The sequence below is a fragment of the Heptranchias perlo genome, chromosome 25 (assembly GCF_035084215.1).
Source record: "Heptranchias perlo isolate sHepPer1 chromosome 25, sHepPer1.hap1, whole genome shotgun sequence".
Taxonomy (NCBI): Eukaryota; Metazoa; Chordata; class Chondrichthyes; order Hexanchiformes; family Hexanchidae; genus Heptranchias; species Heptranchias perlo.
The window spans coordinates 16,656,277-16,676,985 of record NC_090349.1 but is presented as its reverse complement, the minus strand read 5'-3'; the positions used below and the strand labels follow the sequence as shown (position 1 = coordinate 16,676,985).

The window sequence follows — 20,709 nt, the reverse complement described above, 5'->3', positions numbered from 1 at the left end:
CCTGGATGTTGTCCGGGTCTTGTTGCATGTGGGCACAGACTGCTTCTGAATATATCCCATTTAGCAGGTTGGTAGTGCCACACAACACATTGGATGGTGTCCTCAGTGTGAAGACTGGACTTTGTCTCCACAAGGACTATGCTGTGGTCACTCCTCCCAATAGTATCATGGACAGATGCATTTGCGACAGGTAGATTGGTGAAGATGAGGTCAAGTAGGTTTTTTCCTCGTGTTGGTTCTCATCACCTACTGCAGGCCCAGTCTAGCAGCTATGTCCTTCAGAACTCGGTCATCTCGGTCAGTAGTGGTGTTACTGAGCCACTCTGTGATGAACATTGAAGTCTCCCACCCAGTGTACATTCGGTGCCTTTGCTACCCTCAGTGCTTCCTCCAAGTGGTGCTCAACATGGAGGAGTACTGATTCATCAGCAGAGGGAGGGCGGTAATCAGCAGGGGGTTTCCTTGCCCATATCTGACCTGATGCCATGAGACTTAATGGGGTCCAGAGTTAATGTTGAGGACTCCCAGGGCCACTCCCTCCTGACTGTATACCACTGTGCCACCACCTCAGGTGGATCTGTCCTGCCGGTGGGACAGGACATACCCACGGGTGGTGATAGGGAAGTCTGGGACTTTGGCTGAAAGGTATGATTCTGAGAGCATGGCTATGTAAGGCTGTTGCTCGACTAGTCTGTGGGACAGCTCTCCCAATTTTGGCACAAGTCCCCAGATGTTAGTGAGGAGGACTTTGCAGGATCGACTGGGCTTGGTTTGCCTTTGTCGTGGCCGGTGCCTAGTGGTCCAATGCCAGGTGGTCCATCCAGTTTTATTCTTATGTCTTTTTGTAGCGGGATTGTACAACTGAGTGGCTTGCTAGGCTATTTCAGAGGGCAGTTAAGAATGAACCACATTGCTGTGGGTCTGGAGTCAAATACAGGCCAGACTGGGTAAGGGCGGCAAGTTTCCTTCCCTAAAGGACAGTGAACCAGATGGGTTTTTGCAACAATCCGTGATTCATGGTCACCGTTACGGATACTAGCTTTTTATTCCAGATTTTATTTTAATTAACTGAATTTAAATTATGAAAGGGTTTGATTGGGTAGATGTAGAGAAGATGTTTCTACTTGTGGATGAGACCAGGAATAAGGGCCATAAATATAAGATAGTCACTAAGAAATCCAATAGGGAATTCAGGAGAAACTTCTTTACGCCAAGAGCGGTTAGAATGTAGAACTCGCTAACACAAGTAGTGAGGGGAAAGCTAGATAAACACGAGGGCGAAAGAAATAGTCGATAGGGTTAGATGAAGAACTGTGACAGGAGGCTCGTGTGGAGCATAAACAACGATATGGGCTGTTTCTGTGCTGTACATTCTATGTAACTTTCAAAAACTGCATTTGGGTAGCTGATGCCGTTGGTGCACTGGAATCCAGTTTGCAACCCAATCTGGTGGATCCCATAGCACCAGCGATCAAGGCTATTACAAAATATCTTGTACTTGAAGTAGCTCTAATGTAAGCTGGTCGGGGAACATAGAAGAGTAAGTCTTGTTCTGCAAGTATCATGCCTGCAAATGAAGCTACCAAACCAAGAACATGCCTATAAATTAAGCCACCAAAACAGCTGGAAATCTTAAGTTAGCAAAATACACCAATTGGACAGAAATAGTACTTTATGCAGCCAGAAAACATACCAGTGTAATTTTGTGATAAAATGATTTACATGCCACCCAATGTTCACCCTACTTATCTTCATGGAAATGCTTCAGGAGATTGACAAAGATGATTACAGGCCTTTGGGAACTAAGTTATGAGGAAATGCTGAAGCAGCTAAAATTGAGATGAGAGATAACACAGGTCTTCAAAATAATGAAAGGTAGAGGAGGTGGAAGTAAACAAGTTGTTTTTCTTGGACATGGGCAGAGGACTGAAGGGCAGAGTTTAAAATTTGGGCAAAGTTAGAGATTGGCAAAAACTTTTCCCAATATAAAGCACTGATCCAAGTGGAAATTCTCAACTTAAGATGCCAATTAGATCAACAGTGGAATGCAAAACATTGTAAAATATTCAAAAAATGTCAGTTATAACACCAAAAAGGTGAGGAGCCCATTTCGGTTTAGTTCCAAGTACCACAGATATGTAATAATACCTCTGGGAAGTGGAAGGCCAGCTTGTTCTATAGCAAGGGCTAAACAAAGCACTGCCTGCAGATTTCTTTCACCGGCAAGATGGAGTAAACAAAACTTGAAGGTGCAAGAAAAGGCTTCTCATGATACTAGCAAACATGTTGGTGACAGGGAAAATCAAAAGAGAACTGAAGATTAATACCAAGTAGAATTTTTTTTTAAAAATTAGGTAATATCTCCATGCAACTATCCTATTCTGAAATCCAAACATGTTGCTTTGTAGGAATCAGCATGGTATGTTCAGAAAAGCAATTTCATTTTTATGGTAACTTTTTCAAACATGCAGAAAGTTTTGACATGACGTCACAATTTTGTGAAACCAGTCTTGGGCTACAAGTTAAGAAACTGCTCTGCCCAACAATGTATTGGTTAATACAGATTTGCTAACGGCTTTGTTATTCCTTGCTTTCCAAACCAGAAATTAATTGAAACTGGTATACTTCTATAGTGTAGTTTGGCTGGAAAGACTGCCTCAGATTTAAGCTGATCGGCCCATGGCAACTATTTTCGTTTAGGCGATGAGACTTTTTGGCAGAAAAACAGCATTAGAAAGACATGCATTTTTATAGTCTTTCACAACCTCAGGACACCCCAAACCGCTTTATGGCCAATGAAGTACTTCGAAATGTAATCACTGTTGTAATGTAGAAAACACGGCAGACAATTCACACACAAGGTACCACATACAGCAATGTGATAATGGCCAGATAATCTGTTTTAGTGATGTTGGTTTAGGGATAAATATAGGCCAGGACACCAAAAAGGGCTGCTCTTCTTTGAAATAGTGCAATGGGATCTATTATATCCAACTGAGGGGACAGACAGGGCCTCAGTTTAACATCTCATCTGAAAGATGGATTCAATGTTCAAAGACAGAAAGGTGCATTAGAATTGAACATCTGTGGTCAGTGAGCAAATATCACAATATGGAAATCAGATTTCATTTGTACATAAATGTTTTTTTTTTACTAATAGCATGTTACCTCAAAATTTTCTCCTTCTACCCCTTCAGGAAATCTCAACAACTTGTATTTTTACATGGTCATCATAAACTATCCTAAAGTGATTCTCAAGAGGGAGAGGACCAAGAGGTTGAAAAGAAAGCTTTTTAGGGGACTATCAAAGACAGGAGAGTAGCAGTAAAGCAAAATTATGTAGGATGAGTGTTTCAGTGGGCATGACCTAGATGGCTTAAAGTTCTGCCCACTGAATGAGTGCTGTGAAGGGGGCACACGAGAAAAAAAACGTTTATTTGGTGTTCTTCATGTCCTCAGGATGTTTCAAAGAGCTTCACAAAAAAAGTACTTTTTAAAATGTAGTCTCTGTTGTAATGTAGGCAAACGCAGCAGCAAGGTTCCACAAACAGCACTGAGATAAATGACCAGAGAATCAGTTTTGTAGTGACGTTGATTGAGTTATAAATGTTGGCTAGGACAATGGGAGAATTTCCCTGCTCTTCATCGATTAGTGCCATGGGATCGTGAACATCCTCCTGAGGGCAGACAGGGCCTTAGTGTAACATCCTGTCAAAGGCGACACCTCTGCTAATGCAGCACTCCCTCAATATTACACTGAAGTGTCAGCCTAGGTTATGTGCTGATCTCTGGAGGGGCGTTTGAACCTACAAGCTCTGACTCAGACAAGTGTGCCACCACAAGCAATATTTATTACAGGATAAGCATGCATGGGTTAGTTTTGGAGAAACTGAAGTTTGTTTAGGGTGGAGCCCAGAAGACTGGCAAAGATGAAAATGGAGAAGGTGAGTGTTCAGATAATGAAAGTGTGGCAAGGATTTTCAGTGGGGTTGAGAAAGAGCAGAAGTGGTAAATGTTAGAGATGGAAATAAGCATCGCTTAGTAATAAGGCAGCAATTATGGTTTGAAGATGAGCTCAGGGTCAAACAGAGCACCAAAGGTGCTGGTTCAACCTAAACGAGTAGCTGGGTAGGAGTGTGGAATCAAGTATAAAGCTACAGTTCTTTAGTGGGAGCCAAAGATGATGATTTCTGTTTTCCTAATGTTCAATTGGAAAAAATTTGGAATCATCCATCACTTGGTACCAATTATTCTGACAAAGGTGGCCATGGAATCTGACTAGGTAGAGGTGATGGTAGATAAGTAGGAGAGTGTGGGTAACTTTGCATGCATATTAATTTCCACATGCCAACTAATCATGATAGTAAACTATCTTTGTCTCAGGGTAGCGAGGGAGACATGGTTCCAAACCATTCAACGGAATCCAATAATAGCACAAGTCTGTTGTGCGACAATAGATCAGTAAATAAATTGCTGAGAACATTGAGTGTTTCTTTTGGAATTTTCCAACTAGTAGTTGTACCAGTGGATGTCCATTATGCTTGGGATAGAGAAAGAAACTAAAGGCTGTAGATTGAAGAATGACTAACAGATCAAGATGCATAGATCCATAATGACTATTTTGAAGGCAGAAATAGATAGGTCCATTTTTTTTTTGAGGGATGAGGAAAGAACCTGAAGATTTTTTTTGAAAGAACTGAACAGCTCAGATCAGAAAGAATGTAACACCAGAGTTTGAATGATAAAATGAAATTATTTTTTGTTAGCTGGAAAGTCCCATAAGTGAAATTGGTTTGGATTGTTTCAATTCAGTTCCAACTGGATGAGCATACAGTATAAAACCACCCATGATTTGACATAAGATGGCACCTTCACTCAGAGACCATAAGAAAGATTGCATGAGGACAGACTCAGGATTATCATTGATGCTGTCTAAAGTTGATAAACCTGTTTAAAAATTAGGTGCTCATATGATTTCCATGTTTAAAAGGCACTCTTCCAAACATCAAGATTTGATGTGAAGCAGCACAGTTTACAACTGCATCAATCTCTCAATGAGAGAAGAGAGAATTCTGCCGTTATACAAGAAAGTGTCAAACTGATAGTACTGGCAGAAATTGGCAAATTTATAGCATAAAACCAAATGTAAATTAGTTGTGTAGGGGCACCGTCAGTCAAACCTAGGGAAAATACACCTCTGACATGGGATTTACATTTTGTTGACTCTTTCAGAACAGCTCAAATTCACAATACCCTATAAAACTATACACATGAAGTGCACAGAAACCAATTTACTAACTGGCACAGTTCCCATCTCAGTTGGAAGACTAAGTAAGTAGACTGTACTGTGTGCAAGACATTGCGTTTGCTGGTTTCCTCTGAAATTCTGAGTGCCACTGTGGACAAATTCTTATTTTTTTTAAATAACTGATACAATTTTAATCCAAACTACTTTAAATCAGAAATGTTTACTTTTATTCCAATATGTAGGTTCCAACTCTATCTGGATGAAATAACTAGTTTTTTTGTTGGAATGTGTCAAATTATCCATTGCTATCTCTCCACCCATGCTCTGTGCACAGACATGCAAGCAAGCTTTATGGGTTGGGGCGGGGCGCGCGGGACAAAACCGGCGGAGAACACATACACGCTATATTTGATCTCCTATTGTCGTACTCTTTTTCTAGTCATTAATCACAGACGTAGAGCCTTTGAAAACTGAAATATAACAACTTGCATTTATATAGCGCCTTTAACGTAGTAAAACATCCCAAGGCACTTCACAGGAGCATTATCAAACAAAATTTGACATTGTGCCAATAAGGGGATATTAGGACAGATGAACAAAACCTCAGAGAGACATATTTTACCAAGTGTCTTAAAAAGGAGAGGGGAAGAGAGGCAGAGGGGTTTAGGGAGGGAATTCCAGAGCTTAGGGCCTAGGCAGCTGAAGGCACCACAGCCAATGGTGGAGCAATTAAAATGAGGGAATGTGCAAGAAGCTAGAATTGGAGGAGCGCAGAGATCCAGAGGGCTGGAGCAGATTACTGTGATAGGGAGGGGCGAGGAAATGGAGGGATTTGAAAACAAGGATGAGAATTTTAAAAGCGAGGCGTTACCAGACTGGGAACCAATATAGGTCAGCGAGCACAGGGGCGATGGGTGAACAGGACTTGGTGTGAGTTAAGATACGGGAAGTAGAGTTTTGGATGAGCTCAAGTTTATGGAGGGCACTGGAAGAGTCAAGTTTATAGGTAACGAAGGCATGGATGAGGGTTTCAGCAGCTGATGAACTGAGGCAGGGGCAGCCCCAGGTGATGTTACGGAGGTGGAAGTAGGTGGTCTTAGTAATGGAGCGAATGTGCGGCTGGAAGCTCATCACGGGTCAAATAGGAGGACAAGGTTGTGAACGGTTAAATATACAAAAACTGTTTCCTTTAATAAGGCCAGTAATGTCTGAAAACTCCAGCAGGTAGTCTTTCCTAATCTATGCAAACCATCCTTTAACAAGTTACATTTCTCCAAATGTTCATCCGCTAGATCTCTCGTGAACTTTCCCTATTACAGATCTTAAACTTAGTATTTAATGTTCAGCTACATTTCCATTCTTTCAACAATGGGGATATATGTTAGTCACTGTCCAATGCGCAGAACACTAGTTTAGCAAACTCATTCAATAAATAGGATCACGGAATCTTACAGCACAGAAGGCCATTCAGCCCATCATGTCTGTGCCAGCTCTTTGAAAGAGCAATCCAATTCGCCCCACTCTCCCCATAGCCCTGCAAATATTTCCTTTTCAAGTATATATCCAATTCCCTTTTGAAAGTTACTATTGAACTTGCTTTCACCACCCTTTCAGGCAGTGTATTCTAGATCATAACTTGTTGTGTTAAAAAAGAAATCTCATCTCCCCCCTGGTTCTTTTGCCAAATACCCTAAAGCTAATTCAAAAGAACTCAAGGTATCTAGATTACCTGCCAATATAGAAATTCCCTGGTGCTTTTTTGTTAGGCTAGTACATTGGAAGGGAAGAGGAATACTGAAGGGATTCCTAAACCAGAATAGAAAAGTGCTTTTTTTAAAAAAAAATGTTGTAGGAAAGAACAAGTGGCAAAAAGGACCATACTCTACCATGGAGGGAAACAAAAATTCGCCAGTGGAAACAATTTCTCCCTATTTACTCTATCAAAACCCCTCATTATTTTGAACACCTCTATTAAATCTCCCCTTAACAGTCTCTGCTCTGAACAATCTCAACTTCTCTAGTCACTCCACATAATTGGTCCTTCATCCCTGGTATCATTCTGGTAAATCTCCTCTGCACCTTCTCCAAGGCCTCTAATTTCAGTCTCCATCTGTTTTAGAATTCAGGTGGAAGTTGTCTGGATCAGATACTTTGTCTATTGTAACAGCAATTATAAACATATCGCTGAAATATCCTCTTATTTGCATAATGTCTAATTCCTACTCAGTTCCTGGAATATTTTTTTCCCTCCATGGTAGAGTATGGTCCTTTTTGCCACTTGTTCTTTCCTACAACATTTTTTTTTAAAAAAGCACTTTTCTATTCTGGTTTAGGAATCCCTTCAGTATTACTGCACCCTCTTCCCTTCCAATGTACTAGCCTAACAAAAAAGCACCAGGGAATTTCTATATTGGCAGGTAATCTAGATACCTTGAGTTCTTTTGAATTATTAATACTCCTCAAAGTCACAAAAAGTTACTGATTAACAAAAGGTTTTACAGTGCTGTATTTTTCAGGTAGTTGCAGGATTAACTAGATTTAAACAGACCAGTACAGGTTACCTTCACTATTGTTAATAGGCACCAATTGTAAAGTTCAGTGTTTGCTTTGGCATTTCAAAAAGATACTAGTCCATAAATGGTTTTAAACAAGTTCTCACTTACAAAATAAACAGCCCCAAAGCTTCCATGTCCAATTTCATGCAGGTCAATGAACAGTTCCTCTGGATCTTCTTTAAAGAACAGTTCCGAAACCTCTGGATCTCTCACTGCCCCTTTACGTGTTGAAGACGGCATTCTTGCCTGTCAAAGACTTGGAGTGGTTGGTGTTGGGTTCGCAAATTTCTCCCTTCATCGACAAATGCTCCTTTAAAAACAGTAGCAGCTGTAAAAGATGACCTGAACAATAAGAAAAAAACACAAAAGCTACAACATTTCAGTTCACTTCTCCATTGGCTTTCTGTATTTTAATTATGTATTTTATTTTAGATTAATGACAAATATTCCAGGAATCAATATTACATTTAAATGGGAGAAAGTTAATGCACATAGCATTTCAGTAATAGTACATCCATTTATAAATAGTATAAAGGAGCATAAACACCAATATAGATCAGTCACGCCGAATGGCCTGCTTCTGTGCTGTAAATGCGATGTAATTAAAAACGTTATTCTTTATTGGTTGGAGTGAGCAGATTGATCTGTTAGCAAATGACCACAAAATCTGACCTTTTTGGCCTAAGCACAAAATTAGCATTAGATTTTTTTTTAAATTTAGTATCCATTGACAACCATCTTATCTTGTGCTCTAAACCTCCATGTTCCCAGCCGCCTGTCATCAGCAATGACTTCAGGCTCCAGCCTCCATTTTCCTGACCTTCCCTTAAGTGCTCGACTACTGACCCAGGGAGATCAGTCCAGGTGGTACGACTCCATTCTTGGCCAAGAGTTCCTATACAGGGGTAACTCTTATCAAGTGGTTCAAGATCACTTCAAGTAGCACGTCTCAGATCATTTGGGCTTCACATCCACCGCAGAGAAATTCCAATCAGGTTCTAAGCCTTTTTCAAAAAAATTTGTTTCAAAAATAAAGTAGTTCAGAATGCCTTTACATTTCTAATGTGAATGAACAAATCAAGAGGGCAACTAGTCCACGGTGTCCTGTGAGCTAACTCACCGCGCAGGGTAATGCCAGGCAACTGGCAATCAGCTCTCCATGAACATCAATATTTTCACCAGCATTGCAATGTTGTTGAGCAGAGTTCAGAGCACATACAGAGCTATGATTTTCCTCCCAATCCAAAAAGTGAGGTGGAGCCATGAGTATAACTCAGTGCTCTAAATCAGATGCTGGTGTCAAAAGTATAAAGGTACCAGGGCTCATTTTGGTTGTGCTAAAACTGAGAACCTATAAATAGTACCAATGAGAATACATATTAAAAAACTGACACACTCACAACCTCTCCAAAACAAATAATTGCTATTTCACCAAGTGACAAAAAAAATTATAATCCTTGACTGTACAAATATTGTCAAACTATTAGTTCTGGTAAGTTAGAACTTAGAAACAAACATTTAAATATAGTCAGTACGGGCTTAAATAAAATAGGAGATGAATGCAAATTTAATATTCAATTAATTTTGGCATCCTTGATCAGTTGTACGTGCTGAAACAAAATCTCACCTAGTGCATACAAGCCTCAACATGCTTATCAGTACATGACCATTTCACTTACATAAACAGACAGCCCAGTTAGACAACATTTTTGCTGATACTCCATGCTTGGGCAAACAGAAACAATGTCAATGACCTCAACCTTCATTATTGATTTTATTTTTAAAAAAGCTACCCAAAATTATGTTTAAGAGTAGATAGATACTTTTTTTTTAAATTATCCATAAAAGTAGCAAAATAGAATAGTAGAATAAAATAAAGTTAATTTCTGTGTTCACATTTTTAGGCAGAAAAATAAAAAGTTTAGTTCAAGTTTATTAATATTCCTCTTCCAACAACCTAATGGGTAAAGATACTGCCAGTCAAGTGCTCATCCAAAAAAAACAGATCTCCGTAAGCTGCAGCAATTGGACTGCTATAAGTGGAACAAGCCTCCCCTCTCCACACCTTGGCTAGAAAGGGAAACACAGTATCAGACAGGTTTCCGGCTCCTGATTCTCATCCCACTCCAGATCAGACCACTGTGTGGTGCCTTTGTGGTTTAACAGTTTGCAAATATTCAGCGTCTAGGTTCATATATAAAGTGTGGCCATATGGGTTGGGTACTGAGGTTGGCTATTGCCTGTGCCCAAGCAAGAATATGAGCCTTCATGAGAACAAAAAAAAACTCCTTTAAAAATTCTGCTTTCTGCCCTTTTTTAAAAAAAACTTTGAGGTATGAAAGGTTTCCATTTGGTAGCATCCCTCCTTCTGCAAATGACACGGTCAATATTCAACTCTGCCAGAATATTCAAGGAAAGCGTCTTGTGGGAAGGATGTTTTTATAAGGTTTTCACCATACACTGCACGAACACTAATGCTGCTACTCATTGTAGTATTAATCCTATACCAACAATCGGAACAATAATTCCACTCATTCTCTCCATTCTATTTTTACTTCATCAAATTTGCCTTTTCTTCAAACTACTCTAACCCATTGTTTTCCATAAATTTTCCCCTCTTCTAAATTCCTTGTTCCTTCTTCCTAGCTTGCAATTTCTACACTTTGGAGTTTAAAACAACTTAAAATAAAGTGTGTTTTCAGTGGCCAAAAACTTGCTTTTCATCTAAACACATTAGGGATTTGGCTACATTTGATATGTTAAAACACAGGAAGAACTTATGACATACAAGTATATTCAACAAACCATAACTACTTCTAGGTTTGAAAAAAAAGTTGCAATACAGAAACACACAAGCTGTTGGGTGTCCAGAAGTTTCATGTCAGAATTTAATTATTTTGATAACAATTGGAATCGTATTCAAGGGCGGCAGTTTTATGGAAAGCAGTGGAAAATGGACTTGATGAGCGGGAGTATGGCAGGAATTAGTATGAAACTAAAGCTTTGTACTTTCAAGGTACATCTTTGGAGAACAGAGTTATGTGCACGAGCATGGAATTACCAAGTTTTTACTTCAGCAATAATATATTGACAATAAACTTTGCACTCACTTTCAATATAATAAGGGCTCAAATGTTAGTACATGCAGGAATAGTTTAAGTTCAATAATCTATAGCTAAATTAGGTTCTGAACTCAAGGCAATTTTGCTCACTTTCCTTTCTGTAAGGAAGGGGTTTGACAGGGTAGATACTGGAGAGGTTGTTTCCCCTGGCTGGCAAGTCTAGAACTAGGGGGCATTGTCTCAGGATAAGGGGTCAGCCAATTTAAGACTGAGATGAGAAGGAATTTCTTCACTCAGTTGTGAATTTTTGGAATTCTCTACCCCAGAGGGCTGTGGATGCTGAGTCGTTGAATATGTTCAAGACTGAGATAGTTAGATTTTTGGACTCAAGGGGAATCAAGGGATATGGGGATCAGGCAGGAAAGTAGAGATGAGGCCAAAGATCAGCCATGATCTCCTTGAATGGCGGAGCAGGTTCAAGGGGCCATAAGGTCTACTCCTATTTCTTATGTTCTTATGTAAATATGCTTTTAATAAGCAAAACATACCTTTCAAAATGGTTCACTAAAATGTCTTGCTTTAGCCCCTGCATATCAGGACCATATTGTGTTTTTTTGGGCTCTTTTTCTGTCCTTGGATCTTGCAGTTCACTCAAGATACCTGTGGAGAAGAGAAATCAGATTTTTTTTAAAAATGGAACTCCAGCTCATGTCCCAATTCTAACGAAGCAGAGTGGTCAGTGCTTCTGCACAATTAATTGTACACTAATCCTGAAACTGCCAGTATCTATGAACATTCCTTTATATCCTTAATTTATTTAGATAACTACTGGAGCACCATTTTTGTCTAATTGAATACAGATAGTAATCCCAGATGTCCAATACAATTTTAGTAAAGTACATGCATACTTAAAACAGTGATGGTCTCTTGCTTTCCTTTTGTATCAAATTAAAAATTTTCCAAAAGTGAAATGGTCAGAACAGAGAATGAAACAAAACCAGTTCCCCCACATGCTGGTGGTGAATTTTTCCTCCTCCTATTATTTTTGGGTATTTCATTCAACACTTCCCATTTTAAAAAAATCAGTTCAATTCTAGTCTTAACCTCATCTGGAATGCAGACTTGCTGGTTGGTAAACATTAAAGACAATAAAACTTTTGTTGTAGTTATAGTATCAGCACAGTATTAACAGTATATGAAGAGCTATGTGAGTCAAAAGCTATAGTTACATTGCTAAAGGGTCGGGGGGGAGAAAAAGAATACAGCAAAGTTCCATACATATGCTCATACATATATGGAGTGGTGCTACAGAACCCTGCCTTAGTAGAGATTTTGAATGTTAAGAATGGATTGAAGCAGCCAACTTTTGCTTTCCCCCCCAACCCTATGACTGCACAAGGAGCCACCAATTTTCCCACCCAGTCCCTCCATCAAAATGTTTGAAGAATAAATTTCAGCTGAAGTTACACTGCAATCAGTTTGAAGCAAGAACACCTCTTGCAGAGACTTGCTAGTCAAAAAGCCAGCCCAAACAATTCGGCTTTTGGTACTAGCACACTCAGTTCAGGCAACAAACCCCCATGTGCAGAATAATTGCAACATAGTCTGTGGATTTGCAGATTTATACAGCACTGCACTAGATTGGAAATAGCTTATTAAGATGTCACCAATCTTCAGTAGGCACTTGTGAAATCTGACATAACCAGCCCAGTTATAAGTATTTGAAAAATCTATTCTACCACGATTCTTTAATTGTTTTCCAAAAATAAATCTGTCAAAAGTACCAGGAAGTACATTGATTAGTCGCCACTGGAAGCTGTGTTTGAATTCAGTTTAGAAATGGTGGTTTGCGGGTGGGGGTGGGGAAGAGTGGTGTTTTCTGTCTTTGCAATAAGTCAGTCTGGGTACTATAAGCAGTTTTTAGTGGGTGTAAACCCATATTGCAAAACCTACTCACAATCTGCCCATCTCAATTTCCTTACAACAAAACTTCATTAAATTGATGGGTATGGACGCAAGAGGGAGAAAGAGAAGGGGAGAAAGAGAAGGGGATAAAGCGCAAGAATGAAAAGCAAGAATGCACTTATATAGCACCTTTCACAACTTCAGGACATCACAAACCACTTTACAGCTAGCCAATGAAATGTAGTCACTATTGTATTGTGGGGAACTGTGGCAGCCAATTTTCACATTGCAAGGTCCTATTAACAGCAAAAATATATGACCAGATAATCTGTTTTGGGGGTGATGGTTGACACCCCGGCTTGCAAGAAATTTCCTGTATCAAAAAAAAATTGCAGCTGTTTAAAAACTTATTTGGAGTCTAGAATTCATGCATTGTCTTTGAATACCTTATTGCATTATTTGAAGTAGTAACAGAAAAAGTAGACAACAGTAATGCAGTAGGTATAATATATTTGGATTTTCAAAAGCCCTTTGATAAGGTACCACATTTTAGACTCATGATGACAGTCAGAGCATGTAGAGTCAGGGGACAGGTAGCAGAACGGATAGCAAGCTGGCTACAAAACAGAAAACAGAGAATAGGGGGTTAAGGATAGCTACTCAGACTGACAAAAGGTGGGAAGTGGTGTTCCTCAGGCATCGGTGCTGGGACCACTGTCGTTCACAAATTACATTAACGATTTGGACTCAGGAATCGAAGTACAATTTCAAAATTTGCAGACGACACCAAATTAGGGGGTGTAGTTAATACAAAAGAATGCAACACATTAATAAACTTGCAGAATGGGTCTGTAATTGGCAAATGAATTTCACTATAGGCAAGTATGAGGTGGTACATTTTGGTAGGAAGAATAAGGAGGCCACATACTGCTTGGATAATAAGTCTAATTGGGGTAAGGAGCAAAGGGTACAGATACACAAAAGTAGCAACGCAGGTTAATAAGGCATTAAAAAAGGCAAACCAAGCACTGGGGTTCATTTCTAGAGGGATAGAATTGAAAAGCAGAGAAATTATGTTAAACTTGTATAGAACCTTGGTTAGACCACACTTGGATATTGTGCACAGTTCTGGTCTCCACAGTATAAAAAGGATATAGAGGCATTGGAGAAGGTGTAATAAAGATTCACAAGGATAGTACCAGAGGATATCCTTATCAGGAAAGGCTGAAGGGGCTGGGCTCTTTTCTCTAGAAAAGAGAAGGCTGAGGGGTGACCAGATAGAGGCCTTTAAGATAATGAAAGGGTTTGATAGGGTACACGTAGAGAAAATGCTTCCATGTGTGGGGGAGTCCAAAACTAGAGGTCATAAATAGAAGAGTCACTAATAAATCCAATAGGGAATTCAGGAGAAACTTCTTCACCCAAAAGGTTGGTAAAAACGTGGAACGTACTACCATAAAGGAGTAATTGAGGCAAATAGCATAGATGCATTTAAAGGGAAGCTAGATAAGGACAGGAGAGAGAAAGGAATAGAGGGGTATGCTGATAGGATTAGATGATGAAGTAGGGAGAAGGCTATGTGGAGCATAAATGCTGGCCAGTGGGGCCAAATGGCCTGTGTCTATGCTTATAGATTCGATGTAACTGTCTTTAACTAATAAATCCAATACACTGCTGCTAGCAATCCCTACTTAAAGAAACTTAAACTTGTCAAGAAACAAATTTGATCAACAAACATGACATTAGCTCTTGAAAAACAGAAATCTATATAAAATAGCACAGAACATTTTCAGAGTACAACAAAACCTATTCTCTCACTCAGGAATCCTAGATCCCTGGCCCATAGTTCAAATTTTCAACAGATCTTTTAAAAATGCTCGAGTAATAGCTCATGCCAGATTTTACTTCAATTTTAGGGGAGTTTAATGGTTAAGGGTTAGACAGGCTTTTATCAAATGGTAGTATTATTTCAGAATGTGACAGATACCAAGCACTCAAGATAGTAATTCGCTCAGAGGGTGAATTTTTGGAATTCTCTACCCCAGAGGGCTGTGGAGGCTCAGTCATAAAGTATATTCAAAACAGAGATCGATAGATTTCTAGATATTAAAGGCATCAAGGGATATGAGGATAGTGCAAGAAAATGGCGTTGAGGTAAAAGATCAGCCACAATCTTGTTGAATGGCGGAGCAGGCTCGAGTGGCTGGATGGCCTACTCCTGCTCCTATTTCTTATGTTCTTAAGCAAGGTAGAACTAACTGGCTCTGTAGCACACCATTACACAAAAGTTGTATTCCATCTGGTTTTAAAACCATAGGAAAACACTTCTACATCTCTAACCAATCCTCTGGCATAGTGCCTGAATAATCTGAGGTAGTATGAATATCTTAAACCTTTCCTGTTGGCAAAATTTATTTAAAATCCTGAGGTCTGGTATTGGGAAAAGTCCTCCCTCCTCTCTCCCAAATCTTTGAGGAGCAAAATAACTGCAATATAGGCTGGTTCTCTCATCTGGGGCAAACTGTATCAGGTGGCAGCAATTTTATGATCACAGCTAATAATGCCACTATTGTAGGGTCCTGTGAAGGGTATGACTTGACTAGCCCACAAATCTAAGTGTAAAAGATCAATATTCTCCAGTTATTTCAAACTCATGCAGCTGCTGCAACTCTTCCCCATTTTGCTGCAAACTGGGTTCTGGCTGAGCAGGTGCTGCCCAGTGAGTAATTGCTGAAAGACCAACATTACAGAAAAGGTTTCTTGGCATGGAACGTAGGAACAGGAGGTGATTCAGCCCCTCAAGCCTGCTGCACCATTAAATTAGATCATGGCTGATCTGTACCTTAACTCAATTTACCCGCCTTACCTCAGTATCCCTTGATACCCTTACCCAACAAAAATATATCGATCTCAGTCTTGAAAACTCCAATTGTCCCAGCATCCACAGCCTTTTGGGGGAAAGAGAATTTCAGGTTTCTACTAGCCTTTGTGTGAAAAAGTGCTTCCTGATTTCCCTTCGAAATGGCCTAGCTCGAATTTTAAGATTATATCCCCCTCGTTCTTGATTCCAACAGCAGAGGAAATAGTTTCTCAGTACCTACCCTTTAGAATTCTTTAACATTTTAAACATCTAGATCAGATCACCCCTCAATTTTCTATAGTCAAAGGAATACAAGTTATTTTATGCAACCTGTCCTACAGACATATTCAGGGTTAAATTATGAGAAGAGCTGAGAAATGGTCTTATTTGTATGCATATCCTAGTTAGAAAAGCACTGATTTGTTGTTCTTCATTATGCAGGCTTGATGATCGGTGCGTACACCTTGAATCTTGGTGAAGCGTTTGGTGGGTGAGTGGTTATCAAACAAAATTTCACACTAAATCACAATGAAGTATTAGGACAGATAACAAAAAGCTTGATCAAGGAGGTCGGTTTTAAAGGAGCACCTTAAAGGAGAGAGGGGTAGAGAGGCAGAGAGGTTTACAGAGAGAATTCTAGTGCTTAGGGCCTAGGCAGCAAAGGCATGGACTCCAATGGTGGAGCGATTAAAATGAGGAGGTACAAGAGGCGAGAATCGGAGGAGTGCAGAGGGTTGTAGGGCTGGAGGAGGTTACAGATAGGGTGATGGGAGTTCGGGACTTGGTGTGAGTTAGGATATGGGCAGCAGAGTTTTGGATGAGCTTAAGTTTATGGAGAGTGGAAGATGGGAGGCCAGGAGGCCATTGGAATAGTCCAGTCTGGAGATAAAGGCATGGATGAGGGTTTCAGCAGCAGCTGAACTGAGCAGGGGCAGAGACAGGCGATGTTACTTAGGTGGAAGTAACATCGGTCTTGGTGATGGAGTGGATATGTGGTTGGAAGCTCATCTCAGCGTCAAATAGGTTGCCAAGGTTGCGAATGGTCTGGCTCAACCTCAGACAGTGGACACGGAGAGAGATGAAGTAGTTAGCTAAGGATTGGAGTTTGCAGTGGGGACGAAACACAATGGCTTTGGTTTTCCTAATATTTAGCTGGAGGAAATTTTTGCTCATCCAGTACTCAAATGTGACAAATGAGAGACAGTGGTTGTGAGTTGAGCTAGTGTCAGTGTACACGTGGAACCTGATATTGTGTTTTCGGACATCGCTGACTGGCAGCATGTAGATGAGAAATAGGAGGGGATCAAGGATAGATCCTTGGCGGACTCCAGAGGTAACGGTGCGGGAGCGGGAAGAGAAGCCATTGCAGGTGATTCGCTGGCTACAACTGGATAGAAAAGAATGGAACCAGATGAGCACAGCAGTCCCACCCAGCTGGACAACGGAGGAGGTGCGCTGGAGGACCTAATCTGAACTGCTCACGGAAAGTGGTAGAATTTCAATACAACAACTTGCATTTCTATAATGCCTTTCAATTAGTAAAACATCCCAAGGCACTTCACAGGAGCATTAGCAAACAAAATTTAACACCGAGCCACATTAGGAGATATGACAAGTGACCGAAAGCATGGTCAAAGAGGTATATTTTAAGGAGCGTCATAAAAGGAGGAGGGAGAGAGATGGAGAGGTTTCAGGAGGGAATTTCAGAGCTTAGGGCCTAGACAGCTGAAGGCACGGCAGCCAATGGTAGAGCAATGGAAATCGGGGATGAGCAAGAGGCCAGAACTGGAGGAGCGCAGAGATCTCAAGAGTGTTGCAGAGCTGAAGGAGACTACTCAGAGGTGAGGCGCCATGGAGGGATTTGAAAACAAGGATAGAAACTTTAAAATTGAGGCGTTGCTTGGCCAGGAGCCAATGTAGGTCACAGAGCACAGGGGTAATGGGCGAACTGGACTTGATGCGAGTTAGGATAAGGATAGCAGAATTTTGGATGAACTCAAGTTTACGGACGATACAAGGTAAGAAGCCAACCAGGAGAGCATTGGAATAGTTGAAACTAGATGTAACAAAAGGCATGGATGAGGGTTTCAGCAGATGAGCTGAGGCAGGGGTACAGATAGGTGATGTCACAGAAGTGGAAGTAGGCAATCTTGGTGATGGAAGAGGATATGGGGTTGGAAGCTCAACTCGGTCAAATAGGAGGCCAAGGTTGTGAACAATCTGGTTCAATCTCAGAGTGGCCAGGGAGAGGGATGAAGTCAGTGGCAAGGGAATGAAGTTTGTTTTCCCAATATTTAATTGGAGGAAATTTCTGCTCATCCAATACTGGATGTTGGACAAGCAGCGTGACAAATCAGAGGCAGTGGAGGGGTCGAGAGAGTTAGTGGTGAGGTACAGCTGGGTGTTGTCAGCGTACGTGAAACCTGACATTACGTTTTCAGATGATTTCACCGAGGGGCAGAATGTAGATGAGAAATGGGAGGGAGGCAAGGATATATCCTTGGGGGATTCCAGAGGTAACGTGGGGGAAGAGAAGCCATTAAAGGAGATTCTATGGCTACGACTGGATAGATAGGAATTGAGCCAGGCAGGAGCAGTCCCACTATTTTGGACAGTGATAAGTAGTACGTCGTCAGGATCAGAGGACACAATCTTTTTAATTCGGGAAAAACAACCAAGAATAGGATACCATGTACAGCACCATCCATCTATAATATTTTTTTCCTTGTGGGAAGCAAATGGTTTTCCCAGAACTAGTCAAGTTAGGCTTTCCTCTTGTGTGGAAGATGCTCGAAGTAATACAATTCATGGGTTATGCACAATTTTTTTTTAAAATGGTATATTAGTTACAATACTGACATTGTATTCACAGGGTTCTGTACTGAGTGCTCAGTATGGTAAAGAGCTTTTGGTACTAGTCATTAAGCATTTTTCTTGACACACCTGGTGCTGGATCCTCCAAGCTCGAGCCTCCCAACTCTCTTCTGACGCTAGCAGCTTGAAGATCTGCTGCAGTGTCATGTGGCAGGACCAGTGGCTGCATGGGTAAACTGAGTGTGTGCAAGGCCTGCACAATCATTGGTCTGAGATGAAGAACAAGGGCGAACTGAACACATCTTCTGAACACAGAAACAGAGTGGAGAAGCAGAGGCAGACCATCAGAATTCAGTGACGAGAGCTGGTAATGTTGCTTTAGTGGGTTGTTTTTGAAGAGCTGACAGTTTACACAGGAAATTTAAATGTAGAAAAGTACAAATAGATTTTCCAGCATAAATCCTATGCACTGAAAAACTTGGTCATGTGCACAAAGCAGCCAGCCTCTTGACAGAACTCTCCTGGTCTCTCTTTCAGTCTGTCACCTAAAGCATTGTCAGAAGTGCAGTCTTTCAGATGAGGTGTTAAACCAAGACCCTATCTGTCCCCTCAGATAGACACTCTAGGTGTCTTAGCCAACATTTATCCCTCAAACGACAGCAAAACTGGTAGCGAGTCACACTGCCAACCACCGAGTCGGAGGCTGGGCGGGACTTATGGCAGAAATCATAGCAAACAGTCTATTTTACAGCAAACAAAGTCTATTGAAACAGCACACTACAGCCAAACAGTCTACAGTTTCGACTATTCCAATGCTCTCCTGGTTGGCTTCTTACCTTGTATAGTCCGTAAACTTGAGTTCATCCAAAATTCTGCTACCCTTATCCTAACTCGCACCAAGTCCAGTTCGCCCATTACCCCTGTGCTCATATGCATTTTAGTCAAGAGTTAGAATTTAAGCTGTTAAATCGCTTGATACTTCAATTGGTAAGTGCACTGGCTGGTGTGGAACCAACCCATGCAGACCAGCGATTTCTAAGGTTCTATCACTCATCCGAGCAGAGTTAGCAGGTCTCAGCGCTACAGTTGACCTCAGCTGCAACTTATTTGAGAATTTGGGGGGGCGTGCAAGAAAAAATAGCCAGGGTTTCTATTCTGAACCAGCAAGATTAGGCCAGTGAAGACCTCCACAATTGAATAGTCTGCCAATCAATCTTTTTCTGTAAGCCTAAAAATGAACCACTTGAGTAAGCTGCCAGAGATCACCCAGCACTCTAGAACTGCATGTTTTAGTGTCTTCTGGAAACTTGTGGGATGGAAAAGTGGTATATGACTACCAAATTTTCTGATACTCAAAACAAATGATGGGTCCAGCACTGCATACCAAATCAAATTCAAAGGGGGCTACAATACTTTCAATTTTATTACATGTTTAGACTAGCAGCTCAAAATATTAGCTCTGGTTAATTAGTGTGTTTTTGAATGGCACAATTTTGTTTCAACAAATGAGTTGAAAATGCTATCACACATCAAATGTTGGTCTTGTGACATTCACACAGAGAGAAAAGGTTAATGTGTTGGAATAAACAAGGGTAATATTTCTATCGCAAAAAAGTTAGCAGAATTTGAAGTGGTCATCAGAAATTGCATTCACAGTATGTACACAACATGCTGATGCGGAGGGAAGCCCAAATTCGGTTTTAGTGCACGGGCAAGGAAAAAGTGCAGCATTCATTTATAAAACAAAATACTACTAGAAATACATTTGTTGGAATATCATATATGGTTTAGCAGGGAAACAATCCAATTTGTTGTTTAGTATGAACTGGAAGCACAAGAGGAATAATACCATTTTCAGAATCAGATTGCTATCTGGTGTCTACATTCCCAAGAAAGCCAGAGTTTAAAAACTTGTCAAAATTTTTACCTAACTTACATAAACCAACAAAGCAGTATCAGTGAAGATAAATTTAAATCAGCACCCTGGAGTGAAGCTTCTGTCAAAATCAATAGCACAGAAGCTGGAAGAGAAGCAAAGCAAATAAGAGTATTAAGGACAAATGCTACAATTGCTGATATCCACACAGATCTCCAGAAGCTTTCCAGTGACTTTTTAAACTTTCCAATTCCACCAAAAGTGACATGCATGATTTGTGTTAATTATACCTACAGAACAAGTTTACCTGCAATGCTTTCACACTTTTCAGCCACCCCTTGCCCTGCCCCCACCACCCCCATAACAGGTCTCCAATTCTTTAAAACTTC

General features: G+C 40.5%; 1 protein-coding gene across 1 annotated transcript in view; it reads right to left on the bottom strand.

Moving 5' to 3' along the window:
- Positions 1-20,709, bottom strand: part of taok3a (TAO kinase 3a) — a 124,825-nt gene that overhangs the window by 81,752 nt on the left and 22,364 nt on the right. Inside the window, 2 exon segments of the mRNA XM_068005688.1 lie at positions 7,912-8,145; positions 11,414-11,525. Of these exon segments, the coding sequence (XP_067861789.1) occupies positions 7,912-8,043 (132 nt within the window). The 5' untranslated portion in view covers positions 8,044-8,145; positions 11,414-11,525.